The sequence below is a fragment of the Solea solea genome, chromosome 6 (assembly GCF_958295425.1).
Source record: "Solea solea chromosome 6, fSolSol10.1, whole genome shotgun sequence".
In the NCBI taxonomy this organism is placed as follows: domain Eukaryota; kingdom Metazoa; phylum Chordata; class Actinopteri; order Pleuronectiformes; family Soleidae; genus Solea; species Solea solea.
The window spans coordinates 11,463,910-11,479,921 of NC_081139.1; the positions used below are offsets into that span (position 1 = coordinate 11,463,910).

At 39.9% G+C, this 16,012-nt stretch overlaps 2 protein-coding genes across 5 annotated transcripts in view; one reads left to right on the forward strand and one right to left on the reverse strand.

Annotated features, from left to right (window-relative positions):
- The window catches only part of nav1b (neuron navigator 1b), an 84,437-nt gene extending 79,637 nt beyond the window's left edge, over positions 1 to 4,800 (reverse strand). For 3 of the 4 annotated variants that reach the window (XM_058631399.1, XM_058631397.1, XM_058631396.1), the window contains exon 1: positions 4,655 to 4,800. The gene's annotated coding sequence lies outside the window, so the exon portion shown is untranslated. The remainder of the gene's footprint in view (positions 1 to 4,654) is intronic. The other variant, XM_058631398.1, reaches the window with a different exon arrangement.
- Positions 4,801 to 9,873: 5,073 nt separating this feature from the next.
- LOC131461475 (troponin T, cardiac muscle isoforms-like) lies at positions 9,874 to 15,132 on the forward strand. Its single transcript, XM_058632768.1, has 10 exons — positions 9,874 to 10,890; positions 11,022 to 11,043; positions 11,122 to 11,185; positions 11,275 to 11,391; positions 11,484 to 11,561; positions 12,691 to 12,792; positions 12,912 to 13,021; positions 13,130 to 13,220; positions 13,339 to 13,379; positions 14,970 to 15,132. Exons 2-10 carry the CDS (start codon positions 11,039 to 11,041, stop codon positions 15,007 to 15,009), a joined length of 648 nt encoding a protein of 215 aa, XP_058488751.1. The 5' UTR covers positions 9,874 to 10,890; positions 11,022 to 11,038; the 3' UTR covers positions 15,010 to 15,132.
- Positions 15,133 to 16,012: the final 880 nt, after the last annotated feature.

A 16,012-nucleotide genomic window follows, 5' to 3' on the forward strand; every position in this document is an offset into this window, starting at 1 on the left:
TGGAGGCAGAATTTGCTTTGTTATCGATTCTGTTTCTAATAGTTGGCAGAGGCTGGTGAGTTCAATGGCCTTAGAATTTCTTGTTTTTTTTTTTTATCTTGGTGTCATCGAAACCGTGACCTCCGGCTTCCACTGTAATTTGCAGCCGAGTGTGAAGCAGCTAGGGTAAGGATTGGCATATCTAAGTGTGAGGCAATCTTAGCCAAATGGTGGAATGCCTTTTTCAAATAGGAAAGGAGCCGCTGGCCCAAAAAAAAAAGATATCTCGTGGTCTTATTCATGAATGAGGGGAAAATGGAGTAGAAAGTGGACAGACGGGGTTGCATTCACAGTGATGCAAAGTGACCATAATAGATTTGTATTTGTATTTGTATAATTCTTCTGTAACACTATAAAAGGCTTGGAGTCCCATCATTCCCGCTTTCAGGTCTAGCTATAATTTACAACTTTCCATGAATGTCTGGCTGTGTTGTGTTGTCCTTGATTCCTCCAGGTTGTTTTTTGGTGTAGAAGGTGAGTACCTCAACGGGAGAGTGAAGCAGATATACAAGATGAAAAGCTTGCATCTTATCCTTTCTTTTAAGTACCGGTACCGTAACCAGATTTATGGAAAAGGCACAGTCATCACAACACACAGGGTGAGAAATGATAGGTTTGGAAATACTGAAAACTACTGTTATGAGTTAACAGCTTACAATGTTTTCCTGTGATTGGTGCAGATAAAGTTCAGAAGCAACAAGATCGGCTCCAGTCACAGGAAGCACACGATTCAAGGCTGCAGCTTGGTGTTCTCATCTACTTCCCCAGGTGAGAAGTAGGGCAGAATCAACCACAGAAATTTTTGGTCAACTGAAGCCCTGAAATTTCGACTCAAAACCGACTAGATAAGTGAAATGAGCACTTGGACATGTGTTCGCACCAACAGACACACATATGTGTTTACATTTTATTCCAGAAGCATTAACAAAGACCAGTACGCAGCTACTACTGCAGAGAGGCAGCAACACATGGTTTAGTTGTGTAGTCTCCACCAACTGTACACTGGAAACCACATTCCTGCTTTAAAACCATGGTTTAGCATTGTTTGCAGCTATTATCCTAATCAGCACCGAGGGGGCCCTGCAGCCTCAGGGGGAGGCAGCTCATTTACAACTGTACTCATCTGGGAGGAAAAAACAAATTTGTTTTGACCTAAAAAAAAAAAAAATAAAAAATTCTGCCAACATGAATAAATGGTAGAGATGATTCTACCCAGAGCTTTAAATAGTTCTCCCATGAAAAGATGAAAATTAGATTACAGTGACTGAAAACTCATGAAGTTAATGAGGATGATGAATTAATGCTGTTCTGGCTGGCATGCATAAACAAGCACACACATTATAAAGAAGCAGAAAGCAGTGATCTATCAACATAACACAAGTATCAGAATCACAGTCATACTGAGACCATCCCATCTCACGGTGTGTGTGTTTAACTATTCATGTGTTTCCATGTGTAAGGAGGGACAAAGGGAAGCAAACAGGACAGCATGGATTCAATATTCTGTCATGTTCTTTTCTCCATCACTCTCTGTATGTCTATAGCCACATCATCACAAAAGGTAAGACCCTGTTTCTTTCCTGCATTTAATCAATAAAACTATATTTATTCTGAAATAATGGCTGTAATACACTGATTTTGTGCTTCAGTTGTTAAGGTTGCGCTGGTTTAAACAGAAAAATGGCTTTTGAGTTGCCTTTTACCAAATTCCACTAAGCAAAAAAAGATTTCAACAAGTGACTGATTGTAAATCACCGTCATGCAACGTCACGTGACATCATTTTACTGTATAAATGTGGGCAGTATTTTGCAGCATTGACTTAACAATAAAAACTGTTGTAAAGCAGTCGGACACCCCTGGCGCGATTTGTCTTAGGACCTATTAACACCCAGTGATATAAGGCAGTAATATTACTAGGATTAGGGAAAAAACTAGTAAATCCACACAAAAGTAAAATAATGCTATGTTTGTCTTCATCTAGTGAGAGCATGGGGTGAAAGTGGGAAATCTTATCTGTCTTGAGTCGCTTGCCATGTTTGGGGGCCTTGCATGCGTCTGCCATCACTTTGCTCTCTGTCAGGGCACTGTGCTATCAGCACTGGGGGTGACAAGTTGACTCCGTTTATTAGGCTCTCTGAAAAACATGCCACAATAACTGATAAACAAATGTGAATATTCATTCATCAATTCAATAAATAAAAAAACAAGCATCTATCAAAGATCAATTTACACTATATGTTTTCATTCTGGTATCAGATTACAACCAACTCTCTAGTGGATTGCATGTATATTGTAGCACAGCTAAAAAAGAAGCGACAATAAAGAACTACTGGGATCTAGACTCAAGTTATCCCAACTGTTAACACTTGGATTTCCTTCTTTTTTTTTTTTTACATAAACTATATATACACTATACCTGAACACTAAAACCATGTCTATATTTTCGACCCACAGACTGGAGGCAAGATTTAATACAGACATTAAAATTAAGATTATCACTCAGCCAACAAAAGTGACAAGCTAAAAATAAAGTCAATCCTTTTACAGTGGAAACTTCTCTGCCTCCTGCAAGCTCCTGCTGAAGGTGAGTCATCACATTCGTACAGAGGAGAAGTTCTGCAACAATCCTTAGTGCAGTGAAAGAATCCACATTTCTTATGAAAATGGCAATTGACAGATGAGCTACCAGAGCTGTGGCTCTATCCAATATATAAAAACCATCGTCTTTTGAGGATGTAGGCTGGTTTAAATCCTTCTTTCCCTTCATGTCGTAATCCCAGACCCATCTTAATGACATTGGCTGCATGTTTGGGGTCCTTATCCTGCTGCAGAATAAATGTGGGGCCGTTTGGACGCCTCCCTGATATAAGGGAGATAAGCATCTGCTTGTATTTCTTAGCATCAGGGATTCCAATAATTCTGACTAAATCCCCAGCTCCATTTGCAGAGATACAGCCTCAAACTTAAACGGCCTCCATAATACATTGTTGCCTGTGTATGTATTTTCCATTACTGTACTGCCCTCCAGCCCTTTGAACAAACTGCACTCTGCTACAGCCAAATACTTTAAACTTTGACTCAGTTCCAAAAGACCTGCTGCCATTTTTCTACACCCCAGTTCTTATGTTTTCCTGCAAAGTGGAGTCGCTTGGCTTTGTTTCCACATCAGCCTTATGGCTTTTTGGCCACAATTCTTTCAAACAATGTGGTACTTTTAAACAAAAGCTACAGACACAAAAAAATAAAAACATAGGTAAAGTCTGTGTGTGTGAGCTCAGGGTGGAAATCACAGTGTACCTCATGATACATGGTCCACAACACCAATATCATCATACAATGTGATAACTGTGACAATTAATATATTGTAAAACAATCATATAGTGATACATCACTATTCGTCTCAGTGAAGAAAACAAAATATCTGTAAAAAGCTAAAATTGCAGGATTTAAAGATAAAGTCTTGTATTGAATGTGGATGGAGCATCTCTTATGTAGTTTTCTCCACCAGTATCCCTCTGTAATCTCCCTCTTCTTCAGCCAGGTAACTTCAGCACAGGTTTCCCTCATGGGACTGTTTACTTTAGAGCGCCTTATTTTATTAAATCAAATCTCGTCATTTGCCCGGGTGTATCGATTATTGAAGGAAGACGATATATCACCAAATTGTCCACCCGCACCCAGCTGACCCACTAGCCATGTGTGGGATGAGTCTACGTTCCTCAACTGTACGCATTACCATAGAGTGCATATTATATAGACTGTATATTTATATCCATATGTACATAAATATCAACTGTTTTTTGATGAAACAACTGTAGAATGTCTAATAAATATAATGTTGCTACAATCTCTCAATGTCAATTTGGTTTACAAAATCAAGAGATGAATTCACTGGTGGTCTATCCAACATCACTTCACCCATGTTGAACAGGGATATCAGGATTGTTTCAGTTTACAAAATCCAAGCCAAATTTACCTTAAACACTGGGCTGAACAAATCAAAATCTCAATATGGCCCACTGAAATTTCCAAATGTTTCTTAAAGCCAAAATGTGTGAAAAATACCATTTTAGATGAAATATTGCTCTGGCCTATACACATCATATTCTTCAGACTATAGAAAATATCCTTGTTTCTCACAGATCTGCACAAATATCACACAGTAATGATTTTTAAATAGGTTATACAAATGAAAATGAGAATAATTGTGTAAAAAAAATACCATTCCCTCTCATATCTGGAATCGTATCTCAACTGTAATATTAGTCAAAATAAACACAATTATTTATTTGTTTAGCCTACGAGACACACAGCATTGATTCAACCATGAATTACCTTAAAAACCACAAGGAACACGGATTGAAATAAAAACGTGTGGTTATGGGACCTCACCTTTTCATAGTAGCATCAGAAGTGGTTGTTATTGACTGATTATTTGAGCTTAAGTTTTAAAAAATGTCTGCGACAAAAAGAGCATGGAAGCTACATTTGTAGGACGACAAAACATTCAAAACCTAAAACGAACCTAAGCTCTGTGAATAACACCAGAGTAAAGACGAACAAACAATTAGCAAAGACCATAGAGACCATGAGTTAGCAGTATATTATACTCACGTGCAGACAGACGTTGGTGGTGAAATGAAGTAACAACACCTGACATTTCAGCGACGAGTAAATCCCATAAGTCTGCAGCCAAAGGCACAGACACTTCCTGTGAATCAGCCTCATGACATAAAGACACGCGTGACAAGAGTCCACGGCCTGGTTTGTCCACCACACGCAGTTTAAATAGTCCGCCTCACTGACAGGGGTGCGTTTGATTTGCACTGCAGCGGCTAACGTGTGGGTGGAGTCACGGTCGGGGGAAAGTCGATAGGAATCCAGAGGTGGCAAGAGAGTGAAGCAGCATCACGAAGAAGAAGAAGAAGAAGAAGAACAGAAGAAGACGTTTCAGCAGAGGTCCTCAGTCAAATCCTATTATTAACATATAGTATCTATTAACACTTATCTTATCTTGAATTGTTAAGAGTTTTCTGGGTTTAGGTTTCCTGTTAAAGGTTCTCTAGGTGGTTGAGATAAATTCATAAATTATCAAATTTATAATAGAGGCACTATGATTATCTCTGCTGTTGATTATTAAGTAGGGAAAAAAAATAAGTTAAACAAATATGAACTTTTATACATACAATAATATTAAACAAAAATAGATTTTGATGTAAGAGTGCTGTCACATTTGAGAAGGTGGATGGAGGAAATCATCAGTATAGTACTGAAAATGGTTGTAAACATTTAATCAGTTATCAGATTTTTGCAATGCAGGATACATAAAGTCCCTATCAGCCGCTTAATTAGGTACAGCTGTTCAACTGATAGTCAATGCAAATACATCCCACATCACATCACAAATACATACATTTAGGCATGGAAACATATGAAAGAGACCTGATGAAGATTAGAATCAGAATAGGGAAGAAAGGTGATTTAAGTGACTGAACATCAGACAGGCTGGTCTGAGTCTTTCCAGGAGGTGTTGATGTAGGATTTACACGCACAATTGTCACTAAAGAGAAAAAAAAAAGAAGCAGCAATTCTCATGATGAAACTGCATTGTTGTTCAAAATGATAGTCAGGCAATCATTCTGCAGAAGACCATTTTCCAAATGCACAACATGAATGGGCTACAGCAGCAGTACAGTACATCTCACTGGCCAGCTCATGAGATACACATCATTCACGCCCAATCAAGTGTCAAGTGTCAAGAGAAAAGCTTTGGCTGCACTCTTATACTCTGCCACCAAGTGGCAGTATCATATCACATCCAGTTTACTGACTTAATGACTTCAATCATCTAAACCATCCATCTGTCTTCTACCACTTTATCCTACACATGAGGGTCACAGTGGGCACTGGTGCCAATCCCAGCTGACATAGGGCAAAGGGCAGGTTACACCCTGGACAGGTCGCCAGTCCATCACAGAGACACATATAGAGACAAACAACCCTCCACACTCACACCTACGGTCAATTTAGAGTGTCCAATTTGCTTAATCCCCATTTTTGGACTGTGGGAGGAAACCTTTGCAGAACATGCAAACTCCATGCAGAAAAGCCCTTGTTCCTACCGCTACACCAACCGTGTGGTCCAAACCAACTAGATTAAAAAATAAGAAAAACAAAATACAATTTTTTAGGTTATTATTATTATTATTATCATTATCATTATCATTATCATTATTATCATTATCATTATTTGTATTATTATTATTATTATCATTATAGTTATCATTATTATTATTACAATATAATGAGTCTTACACATATTGAAAATTGTCCATGCTGAGATTCCCTAATGTGCCATGTTAGGGTTAAAACTTATTAGGAGGCCTCACTGCTTTGTGTTGTTTGTTTTGGTGACTCAGGTTCCCCCCGAGGGCCGGGGATTGCAACGACACAATCAGGCGGCTATAATGTATAAATCAAAGTAAAGTACATGAAACTCTATCCTGTTATTGTCTGACTTCCTGACACTGTGTCACAGCTTTGTGCCGCCTCTCTCAAAAAGAAACACATACTTGAAGATTATTTTACTCAGGCGTGACTGAAAACGGGAGAAGTGAGAGTATCTTCATTACACAATGATGTATTTTATTATGAATGTGATCTCTCTGTGTGGACAAACAGCGCAGTACGTATGACAGCAGGGGGATTACTGGATTTTATTCTGTCAGAGGCAACCAAGCAACCACAGAACAAATATCTGATCTGTTTTAAACCCAGGAAACAAAGAAGAATATTTGTTTAATATATGTTTTAAACACATGTATAAACATCATCAACTTGTACATGCCCAGATTGCCTCCAGGTACATGGTGTGGTGTCTTTATACCTGCATTACACCTGTCAGAAAAGCAGTTTATTATTTGTTATGCATCATGTCAAACATCAAAGTGAAGTATCTGGCTATGAAATTGATCTCTAGTGAACAATACTACCAATCAATACTATCATATTAATGATCATATTATATGATAAATCTTTAAGAATAACAGAGAAAAGGTTTACGTTACTGTTATATACAGTATATGTTATATATCTCAGGTGTTTAAAACAACATTAAAACACAGTTTTGAATGGAAGGCGTTCAAATGATTTGAACCTTGCTGCTGATCTGTGCGACAGGGCTTGTTTTGACAAGACAGACTCGACTGGAGCTCGTCTCAAATGACGCGAGAATGTGCTCGAACTTGCCTCAAAAACCATCTGCCCTTCGATAAAGGAGACAAACACACAGGCAAACCTCACAAATAAAGTCTCTGTTGAGTCACAATCCGCCGGGTCGAACACTGGGAGTAACAACAGACTTGGCAGGTCATGAAGGGTGTCGCTGAGAACACGTTGCTGCATGCGAGGACACAGGGCAGTGAGATGCAGAGTGTTATGATACACTTTCACTGTGGGAATCCAGCTCAATTAGCCGATTGCGTGACACTTCCAGTTTGTGTAGCTGTACAACGTTACAGTAAATGATGTCTTTCTTCACGTAGAAATCAGAGGAGATGGAGTTGTATTTGTGTTCACACAGGAGTAGGTTTACAGGGATTACTTTTGAACTTCTCCACGCCAGCCAGACCTAAGACACTGAAACCTTTTGAGAGCAATAATCCTCTGGTGTCTGGTCTAGGTTTTGCCATGTAAAAATAGACAATGCAAGTCCATGGGGAATACATGTTTTCCCATTCTATTTAATGCCTTCTGCCATCTGTTTACAGGTATGTGCCCACCCATTGTAGATATGGGCAGCTTTCTGCCATGTGACCCCACTACTGGGCTTAAAAGCTTATGGCCAACAGAGAAGGGCACAGTATACAACTCCACATTGAGTCACGTCTGAGGTGAACATCGCACCATCTGGGTAAGTCTGTGCATTTTCCATTGCATGTTAATATTTATTAATAATAATCATAATAATCATCATAATGCAGTGGCGTGCCCTTCTGTCCAGGTGCTGCATTAATAAAAAAACAAACATGTCAGACACGGAAGATGCCTATGAGTGAGTACATGCAGGTTTTCTGTAAACCGAGAATTAGAGAATGTCAGCACAGAGAGAATCGATCATAATTTTCTTAATTTAATTTTTTTGTTTGTTTGTTTCTCTGTTTTTTTCAGGGAACAACGTAAGTCACATTATTCTTTCACTGAACACACACACATACACACGGCGTGTAGTGAACTGGCTGCAGATTTGCTTCATCCCTGCAGCACAGAGAATTGTAAAGAAAATGCATGATTAACCTGCTTGAATGTATCAGAGGTTTATTATACCTATATTTGATTGCTTTCTAACTCTCCGTGTGTGTACAGTGTGACGGAGAGGAGGATATTGTTGGTATTTTATGATTATACAAACAATATCTATTGAGTAGAGAGAGAGAGAGCACTCTGATAACACAAACCTCTGCCAAGGCCGCTCAGTTTCCTACAGGTCAGTTCACTGTCCTATATCTAGAAAGATTTAACATTTGATTTTAAAACTGAATCTGTATTCGGATCCATAGACCAAATAAAATACAAAAACTTTTTCCCAGGAACATGACCTACAGTACATCCCGGGAAAATGTCATCTAAAGCTCAAAACACAGTGAAAGATAAACGCCTTGGCAGAGGTACGAGTGTATCGGTCCTAAAAAGCTGGTTGTATGTTTTTTCCTGCCACTTTGTTACCTGCTTTACACACTCGAGCCTTGTATTAAAGCATTGTTGGTTACTTAACACACTGCATCCGCTAAGCTCTTGGCTTCACCGCGGTGTACTGTATTTTTGGCATGCTGGTGCCACTGTAGAGGCAGCTGCTGCGCCTCAACTTTTCTGCCAGACTGACCTTTGTCCGCTCAGCGAGTCCCTCTCTGCCCAAGGCTGAAGATAGTTAACCTTGAATAAACATCCCAATGGATCTGTCCTTTCGATTGAAACGGTGCATCGGGTTGCCTTTGCTGAGATAAAGGGTCGTTCCTCTATTTCTGTCTCCTTTGTGAGGCTGTCTGTGTGGGCCTCTGTGCCGCCATGTTGTCCCTGCAGCCAAGCATCACCTGTCTTTCTGTGTAGAGTGGAGTCGCTGTTAGAGACAAATGTAGGTCAGCTTCTCAATAGAGAACCTTGGGGTAGATAGCGGTGAATGCACAATGTCCACTTTCACTTTTATGCCCATTAAAGGTCCAATAACCGCAGGTTGGCTTACGGTCTCTGCAGTGGAAACAATAGATTGAGTTTCCCTCCCTCTGTGGCCAAAGGGACTAAATATCTGGTGTCACTTTTTTCTCGAGAGGCCCAGAGAGGAAAGCAATGCTGGGAACAAAAGAGCCCATCACTAAAAACTACTGTGCAAAATAGTGCAAAAGCTGGTGGCTAAACTGTATCACTGTAATTGCATTGCTGTACTTGGAAAATAAGATGCACAAAATCATTACAAAACAATATTTAAATGAATGAGTGCCTTTTAAAATAATTTACATCCCCATTGCTAGTAAGTAGATGACTAATTTACTGATTAAATGTTGAAATTCAGTCGTAGGACACTGAAGAAGGAAGCACTGAGATATATAAAAAAAAAAAGATTGGCTAGAGATTCAGAGATTGTCTTGTTTTGAAGGGATCATCAGAACTGTCGCTAACTACATAATTGCTTTGCACAGAAGAGGAGCAGGAGGTGGAGGAGGTGGAAGAGGTAGTAGAGGACGTGGAGGAGGAGGAGGAGGAGGAGGAGGAGGTGGAAGAGGTAGTAGAGGACGAGGAGGAGGAGGTAGAAGGTAGTACTGCTTATGCTAATACATGTTCCATGCTTGCATGTTAACTGTAAACAGATATCCCTCAAACAGTGAGCCTGTGGAATAAGCACTGTCATTTAATGACCAGGGTAAGGTTGGAATGTGCTATTGTTCTGAGGGGAAACCATGTACAGTATGTCCGTGACACCAACGCTTCACAGCCCGGTTTCAGTCACATGTCACAGCGTTTTTTTTTTCAGAAAATGAATGATACATGTTTTCCTTCACACAGTGACAACAAGCGTGGTGGAATAATATCACACTCGTCAAAACTGTTCATTACCTTGATGCCATTTACTGGAGAAAAAACAAAAGTTAATAGAAAAACTAATGAAAGATGCTCTTTGTTTCTTCGAGCCAGGGCTCAGATGAGGTAATCATGAGTTATCTGGGATGATAATCTCATGATAATCTTTCTCTCACACTCGGAAAAAAACACACCCATCCTCCCTGACAGGAGGTGGTCAACACCTCATTCTACTGAGCTCATAAATAAATAATAAAGTTGTCTGTCTGTCTGTGTCTGTCATGCTCCTGTTTCAGTGATCCCTTCCTTTAAATGACACATGTCACTGAACCAGGAGGTGTTTTTCAATTTATCTTATCAATATATCATAAATCTAAATAAGATAAGCTAGTAAGGAATTTACAATGTTACAGCAGCAAAGACAGTAAAGATAAAGATAAATAATAAACATGCATTACCAAAAAATGTACAGTATATAAAGATATCAACACTCAAACTATAAAAAAACAAGTTAAAATAGAATGTGGAATGTACATTTAAGTCTAAATCTAAGTTTTTTAAAAACCCTTAATTGTACTGAGAATCACTCCACAAACCTCTTTTTTGCAAAGCTCCTAAGTGCAGGGTCATGACCTTTGGCCAACCCGTTTCACGGCTTGTGCTTCAAACCTGTCAAAAGTGTATCATTGTCTGCACATCTACACACACATGCTTCACTATCATCTGACCTTTCACTGGCTCTATTCTGTCAGCAGATGAAGGAGAGGAAAATGACGGAGGTATGGACAGATTCTTTACAAAAATGTGTTTGTGTGAAAGACCCACGTTGACTCGCACATCCTTTTGTCTATGTGTCTTTAAATTGCCTTACAAACTGACAATTTCATTTGTTCGTTTTGTGGACATGCAGATGAGGCCAAGCGCAAAATGAAGTAAGAAAAAAAAGTGAATTGAAACTAAATCAGGGAGAATCAGAGTTTTTTTAAATGATATTTGTAAATCCTCCTCAGGCCTGGTTTCGTCCCTGGCCTGGCAGCTCCAAAGATCCCAGAGGGAGAAAGAGTGGATTTCGATGTGAGTTTATCTCAAAGTTAGATCTTTAAGCTGCACTTTGGGGAGAATGCGGGTACAACTCATTTGTCCATCTTTTGCCATCATTTCAGGACATTCATCGGAAACGAATGGAGAAGGATATGAATGAGCTCCACACTCTGATTGAAGCTCACTTCGAGAAGCGCAAGAAGGAGGAAGAAGAGCTCCTGAGCCTCACAGATCGCATTGTATGGCGCAAAATAACACATGCACTCGTATGTAATCATAAAGTGGTGGCAGAGTTTGTCGTGAAAAAGTGATCTTTGTTTTCCTGCTGCAGGATAAACGCAGATCGGAGAGAGCAGAGCAGACGAAGATCCGAGCGGAGAGAGAAAGAGAACGGCAGAATAGACTCGCTGTAAGTGAAGTGTCCCGTCAAATTTCATTAAAGCATAGACGTGTGCATTGCTTCTGGCACTTTTTATGTTATTCATTAAAATCCTCCTCACATAATTTGGACCACATAGTCGTGTGATTGGCTGGTGGACCAGTCTGTCAATAATTGACACGCCTGCCTGCAGGTGTTCTTGTTCAGGCTCAACAGCTCAACCCACAAAGCAGAGACAACAGCGATAAGTGAGGGAGTGAGTCACTGACTGACAAAGGGCAAAGAAAGTGCAGCCAAAATTTACACTTCCTGTACAGACAACAATTTGGAGTGTTTTGGAGGGCGGGGCTTTCATGCCAGTGTCAATGGCAGTGAGTCGGATGTACCGAGCATAGCATAGCTCCAGATGTCACGTGACCCAGTTTTTTTACACTGCCATGGTGGCAGGAAAAAGCTGCAGCAAACATGAGCAGTGCCGGTTTCAAGGTGTCAGAGTGCACTGCACACTTTAAATCCACATAGATTAGGCAATATATAATCACAGAAATCAACAGACTGAATATATCTGACCTTTATAACGCCCCCTGGTGCTTTTCATGGGTATGGAAACAGCCAGAGCAGACATTATTGCAGACCTGCAGTAACGTCACATCTAAATCTTCCTGACATCTTTCCATCATCCTACTTGAGAGGAAGGTTACACATGGCAATAAAAGTATGTAAAATAGATACTGAAATATAGAAATAGATAAGATATTTAAGATATTTGGGTTGGATTCTGATATAAAGTGATTGCTCCAATTTTCATCACTCCGTCTGTTTATGGCGGTGATCTAACTCTGCCGTCTCTTGGGATCTCTGATGATCTGGTGAAATGTCATGCCTGACATATTGCCTGGTATAGAGGTTATACTGTATGTATCTTTGGAGTAGAACAGTGCTGTTTCCTGCCAAAATGGCGTTGTTTTTGTCCCAATTGTTGCATGATGGGATTTCAGAACCTAGCTTTAATGTTAACAACATGGAGACAGATGTGTCCTAGATTGTGCAAACTTCCCTTCATATCCAAACTTGAAGTCTATTCAAATTCAAACAATCACGTTTTATCACGCCGCCGTCACTGACAGATTAACGGCACTGTACTTTTTTTTCTCATCAGGAAGAGAAAGCGAGGAAAGAAGAGGAAGAGGCCAAGAAGAAATCAGATGATGATGCGAGGAAGAAGATGATTCTGTCCAACTTGAGCTTCACTGGATACAAAGTGATTTCCTTTTAATTTCTTCAGTAAAATTGACCTTATACAGACTCAGACTGATAGGGGAACATGTTGTTCTGTACAACAGGGACACAGTCAAACTATGCCCTCTCCCTCTTGACTAGCAAACACAACCTGGAGCAAAGAAACAAACCGAGAGAGAAAAGAAGAGGAAGATCCTGAACGATCGACGCAAGGAGTTGAACGTTGATCACCTAAGAGAGGACAAGCTCAAGTAAGCCGCTGTTTAACTTGGGCCTAAATACTCCATTCTCATGAAGACCAAATGTTGTTGTTTGCTGGTGCAAAAAATCTGAAGTCATCTTCATCTGCACTGATACAGGGACAAAGCTCAGGAGCTGTGGGAGACGTTGCGTCAGCTGGAAGCAGAGAAGTTTGACCTTCAGTGTCAGAATAGCAAGCAGAAATATGACGTATGTCATAAATATACTGTATATATATATATATATATGTATATACATATATACATGTATCTCACATACAGTGCTGCATTTTTGTGTAACAATTTGTTTTAAACCAATCTTTGCACAGGTCACCGTGCTAAGGAACCGAGTCAGTGATCATCAGAAAATGTAAGTGTGTAATATCACTAATGCAGATACTCATAGTCACTTTTGTAGGACAGGGTGTCTCTGACTCGACTCAAGTGACTTGACACGACGTGACCACTGACTGGTTGGAAGTGGGACTCAGACTCAACCACTGACTATATTAGGTCTGGACTAGAAAATAGAACAACACATGATAAGTGTTTTTACAAAGACTTGAGTATGTGAGCTACGGACATGCACGTCGTCTCCAAGGAGAGATGGGCTGTAATGGAGATGCACAGCTGAGAGAGCTCATACCTGCCATGTGATATCATCCGTGTGGATGTGCCTCACAATAAAACGGTGACCGACCCCCTGCTGCCATCCAAATCATGTCAATCCTTTCTCTGATCTGCAGCTTGTGTTACAGACAGAGCTCAGTCTCTGAGACCCTGGAATGAAGCCTTCGTTCAGATTTTTTTGTTTCCAAGTCAAATATTTCTCTTTGTTTTTTCGTTGGAGCTGACTGAACTAAATCCGTAGACGTTCACGAAGTCATAGTTTGTATTCATGCATTCATATATTCACCGAGTCTGCAGGTGTCACGGTATAGCAACAGTCGATAAAGATAGCAGTCGATTGGTAGGGAATTCCCTTCCAACAGCAGCAGCTGTGAAAAGCTTACTGTGAGGCAGTGGTAGCCAACACAAGAATAGAGCCCCCTGTAAGGAGTCGAATAATAATAATAATAATAATAATAATAATAATAAGTTGTGAAATACAAATAAAATAAAAAACTTTTTTCTTCCCATAATGATTACTGCATTGCTGCACAAGCAGAGAAAAACGCCTATTTTTGGAGTAATGGCTCCTGATTGGATTCAGTGAAAAACACACTTTTCCATTGATGTGAAACAGATAAAAAAAAAAACATTTCAGGGCTGTGTGGACACAGTAAGGCCTTGTTTTGCAGCCCAAATCCGATTTTTAAGCATGTCTAAATTGTAATCTAGGTTGATTTTTTTTGACAGTCTGAACACCTTAAAAAAAACACATGCGATCCGATTTTCCGAAGCTGATTCATAGAAATCCATGTGGAAGACTAAACTAGACAATGTCAGTATGGACACACGCAGATTGGATCGTATCACTTATATATAATGTGAACAGTTGGTCAGGGAGATCAGATTCTGATCGGATATGCTTACAAATCCGATTTGGGCTGCAGCGTTAACAAAGTCTAATAATCTATTCAAGTTCTCAAATCAGATCTGAGTCACTTCGGTCTGTGGTCTTAGATCAGATCCACCCAATACATGAACACAACAGAATCCATGTGGCACATGTGTGTACAATCATAGTGATGAATGTTAATCGTCAAATCTGATCTGAGTTTGAAGTTAACAGTGTGGTTGGTTATATGAACTTAGCCTGAGAGACCCTTAAGCTCTAAACACTCTAGATAAGTGAAAGCTGTCAGAATATAGATTCAACTATTCAACCTGTAGCTTTAGCTTCATGTACAAAGTATAGATGTTCAACACAATAATGCAATTTCAAAAGAAGAACCTATACCAGGTTCAGTGTGCAGTGTGTGCCGGCTAATGTAATAATGTGTGCTTTTGTTCTCAGCTCAAAGGGCGCCAGGAGCAAACGTGGTCTGAGGAAGTAACATTGGACATGAACAAGAGGAAAAGAGGAAACGTGGCTTCATCTGACATCAGTGAATTCCAATGATATGTATACAATGTAATACTTGAACATGCAATAAAAAGTTACAGTTCTGAAAATATTATACGATGCTCTTAAGTAAATTGCCTATGAGAAGGTGTCCCTCTGCAGGAAGTAGATTTCGGATTGCAGACTGATCAAACGATGTGGTGCAACTCACTTTAAGGTTTGTGTGCAATGGGTGAAGTAGAAGTAGTATTGTGTCGGACTCTGAGATCACAAAGAATAAAAAAAACCACTTCATTTAACAAACCAGATATGCTGTGATTCTCGTTCTCTTCGTTTTTAGGGACCTTTACATTCGTTTCGTTAAATTGAAAAACAGCGACAAACAAAGCTGGGAGAGGTTAAATTTAACATGCTTCTGTGGATTGGTGCCCAATAAGCAGCTGTCACAAACAGTAACCTGGGACTGCTGGGGCTGTCATAGCATCAGCTCCCCCTGGGTTGGCTGCAAGTTAGCTTCTTATCTTTCTTGCACAGTAATAATAAAAATAACATGGGGACGAGAAGTTGGGTGTTGAGGGTGCTGGTACATTCTCTGCAGCACCGTGCCCAGTGGATACATGAATACTGTCCTGCCATTCCACAGCACTGCTCACATTATCGTCTTCAACACGGCAATTACACATCATGTGAGACTGTGTTTTATTTGCCAAACCAGCTCGACTCTGGTGTGTCACGAAAGTTGAGGATTTGGTTGTGCAAGTTGTTTTGCTTGAAGCTGTTTCTTCAGATAAGCATCAGTATGCTAACCAGAATGGCAATCGGCAAGGTCGATCTTTTTCGGGGAAAAAAAAAAAAAAAAAGATTTAATTCTGAATTGGTTCTGATTTCGAACCAGAAGTTAACTGGTTCACCCGTGGCCCCCCACACCTTCACAGAGTTTGGTGGGAATCAGTTCATTTGCTATTAACAGTCACACCAACGCTGCCGGTGAAGAT

Excerpts from the sequence above, each read along its gene's own strand:
- LOC131461475 (XM_058632768.1), top strand. Across the intron at positions 11,392-11,483 it reads TGAGCCTCACAGATCGCATT|GATAAACGCAGATCGGAGAG; the intron begins GTATGGCGCAAA and ends TTCCTGCTGCAG. Across the intron at positions 11,562-12,690 it reads AACGGCAGAATAGACTCGCT|GAAGAGAAAGCGAGGAAAGA; the intron begins GTAAGTGAAGTG and ends TTTTCTCATCAG.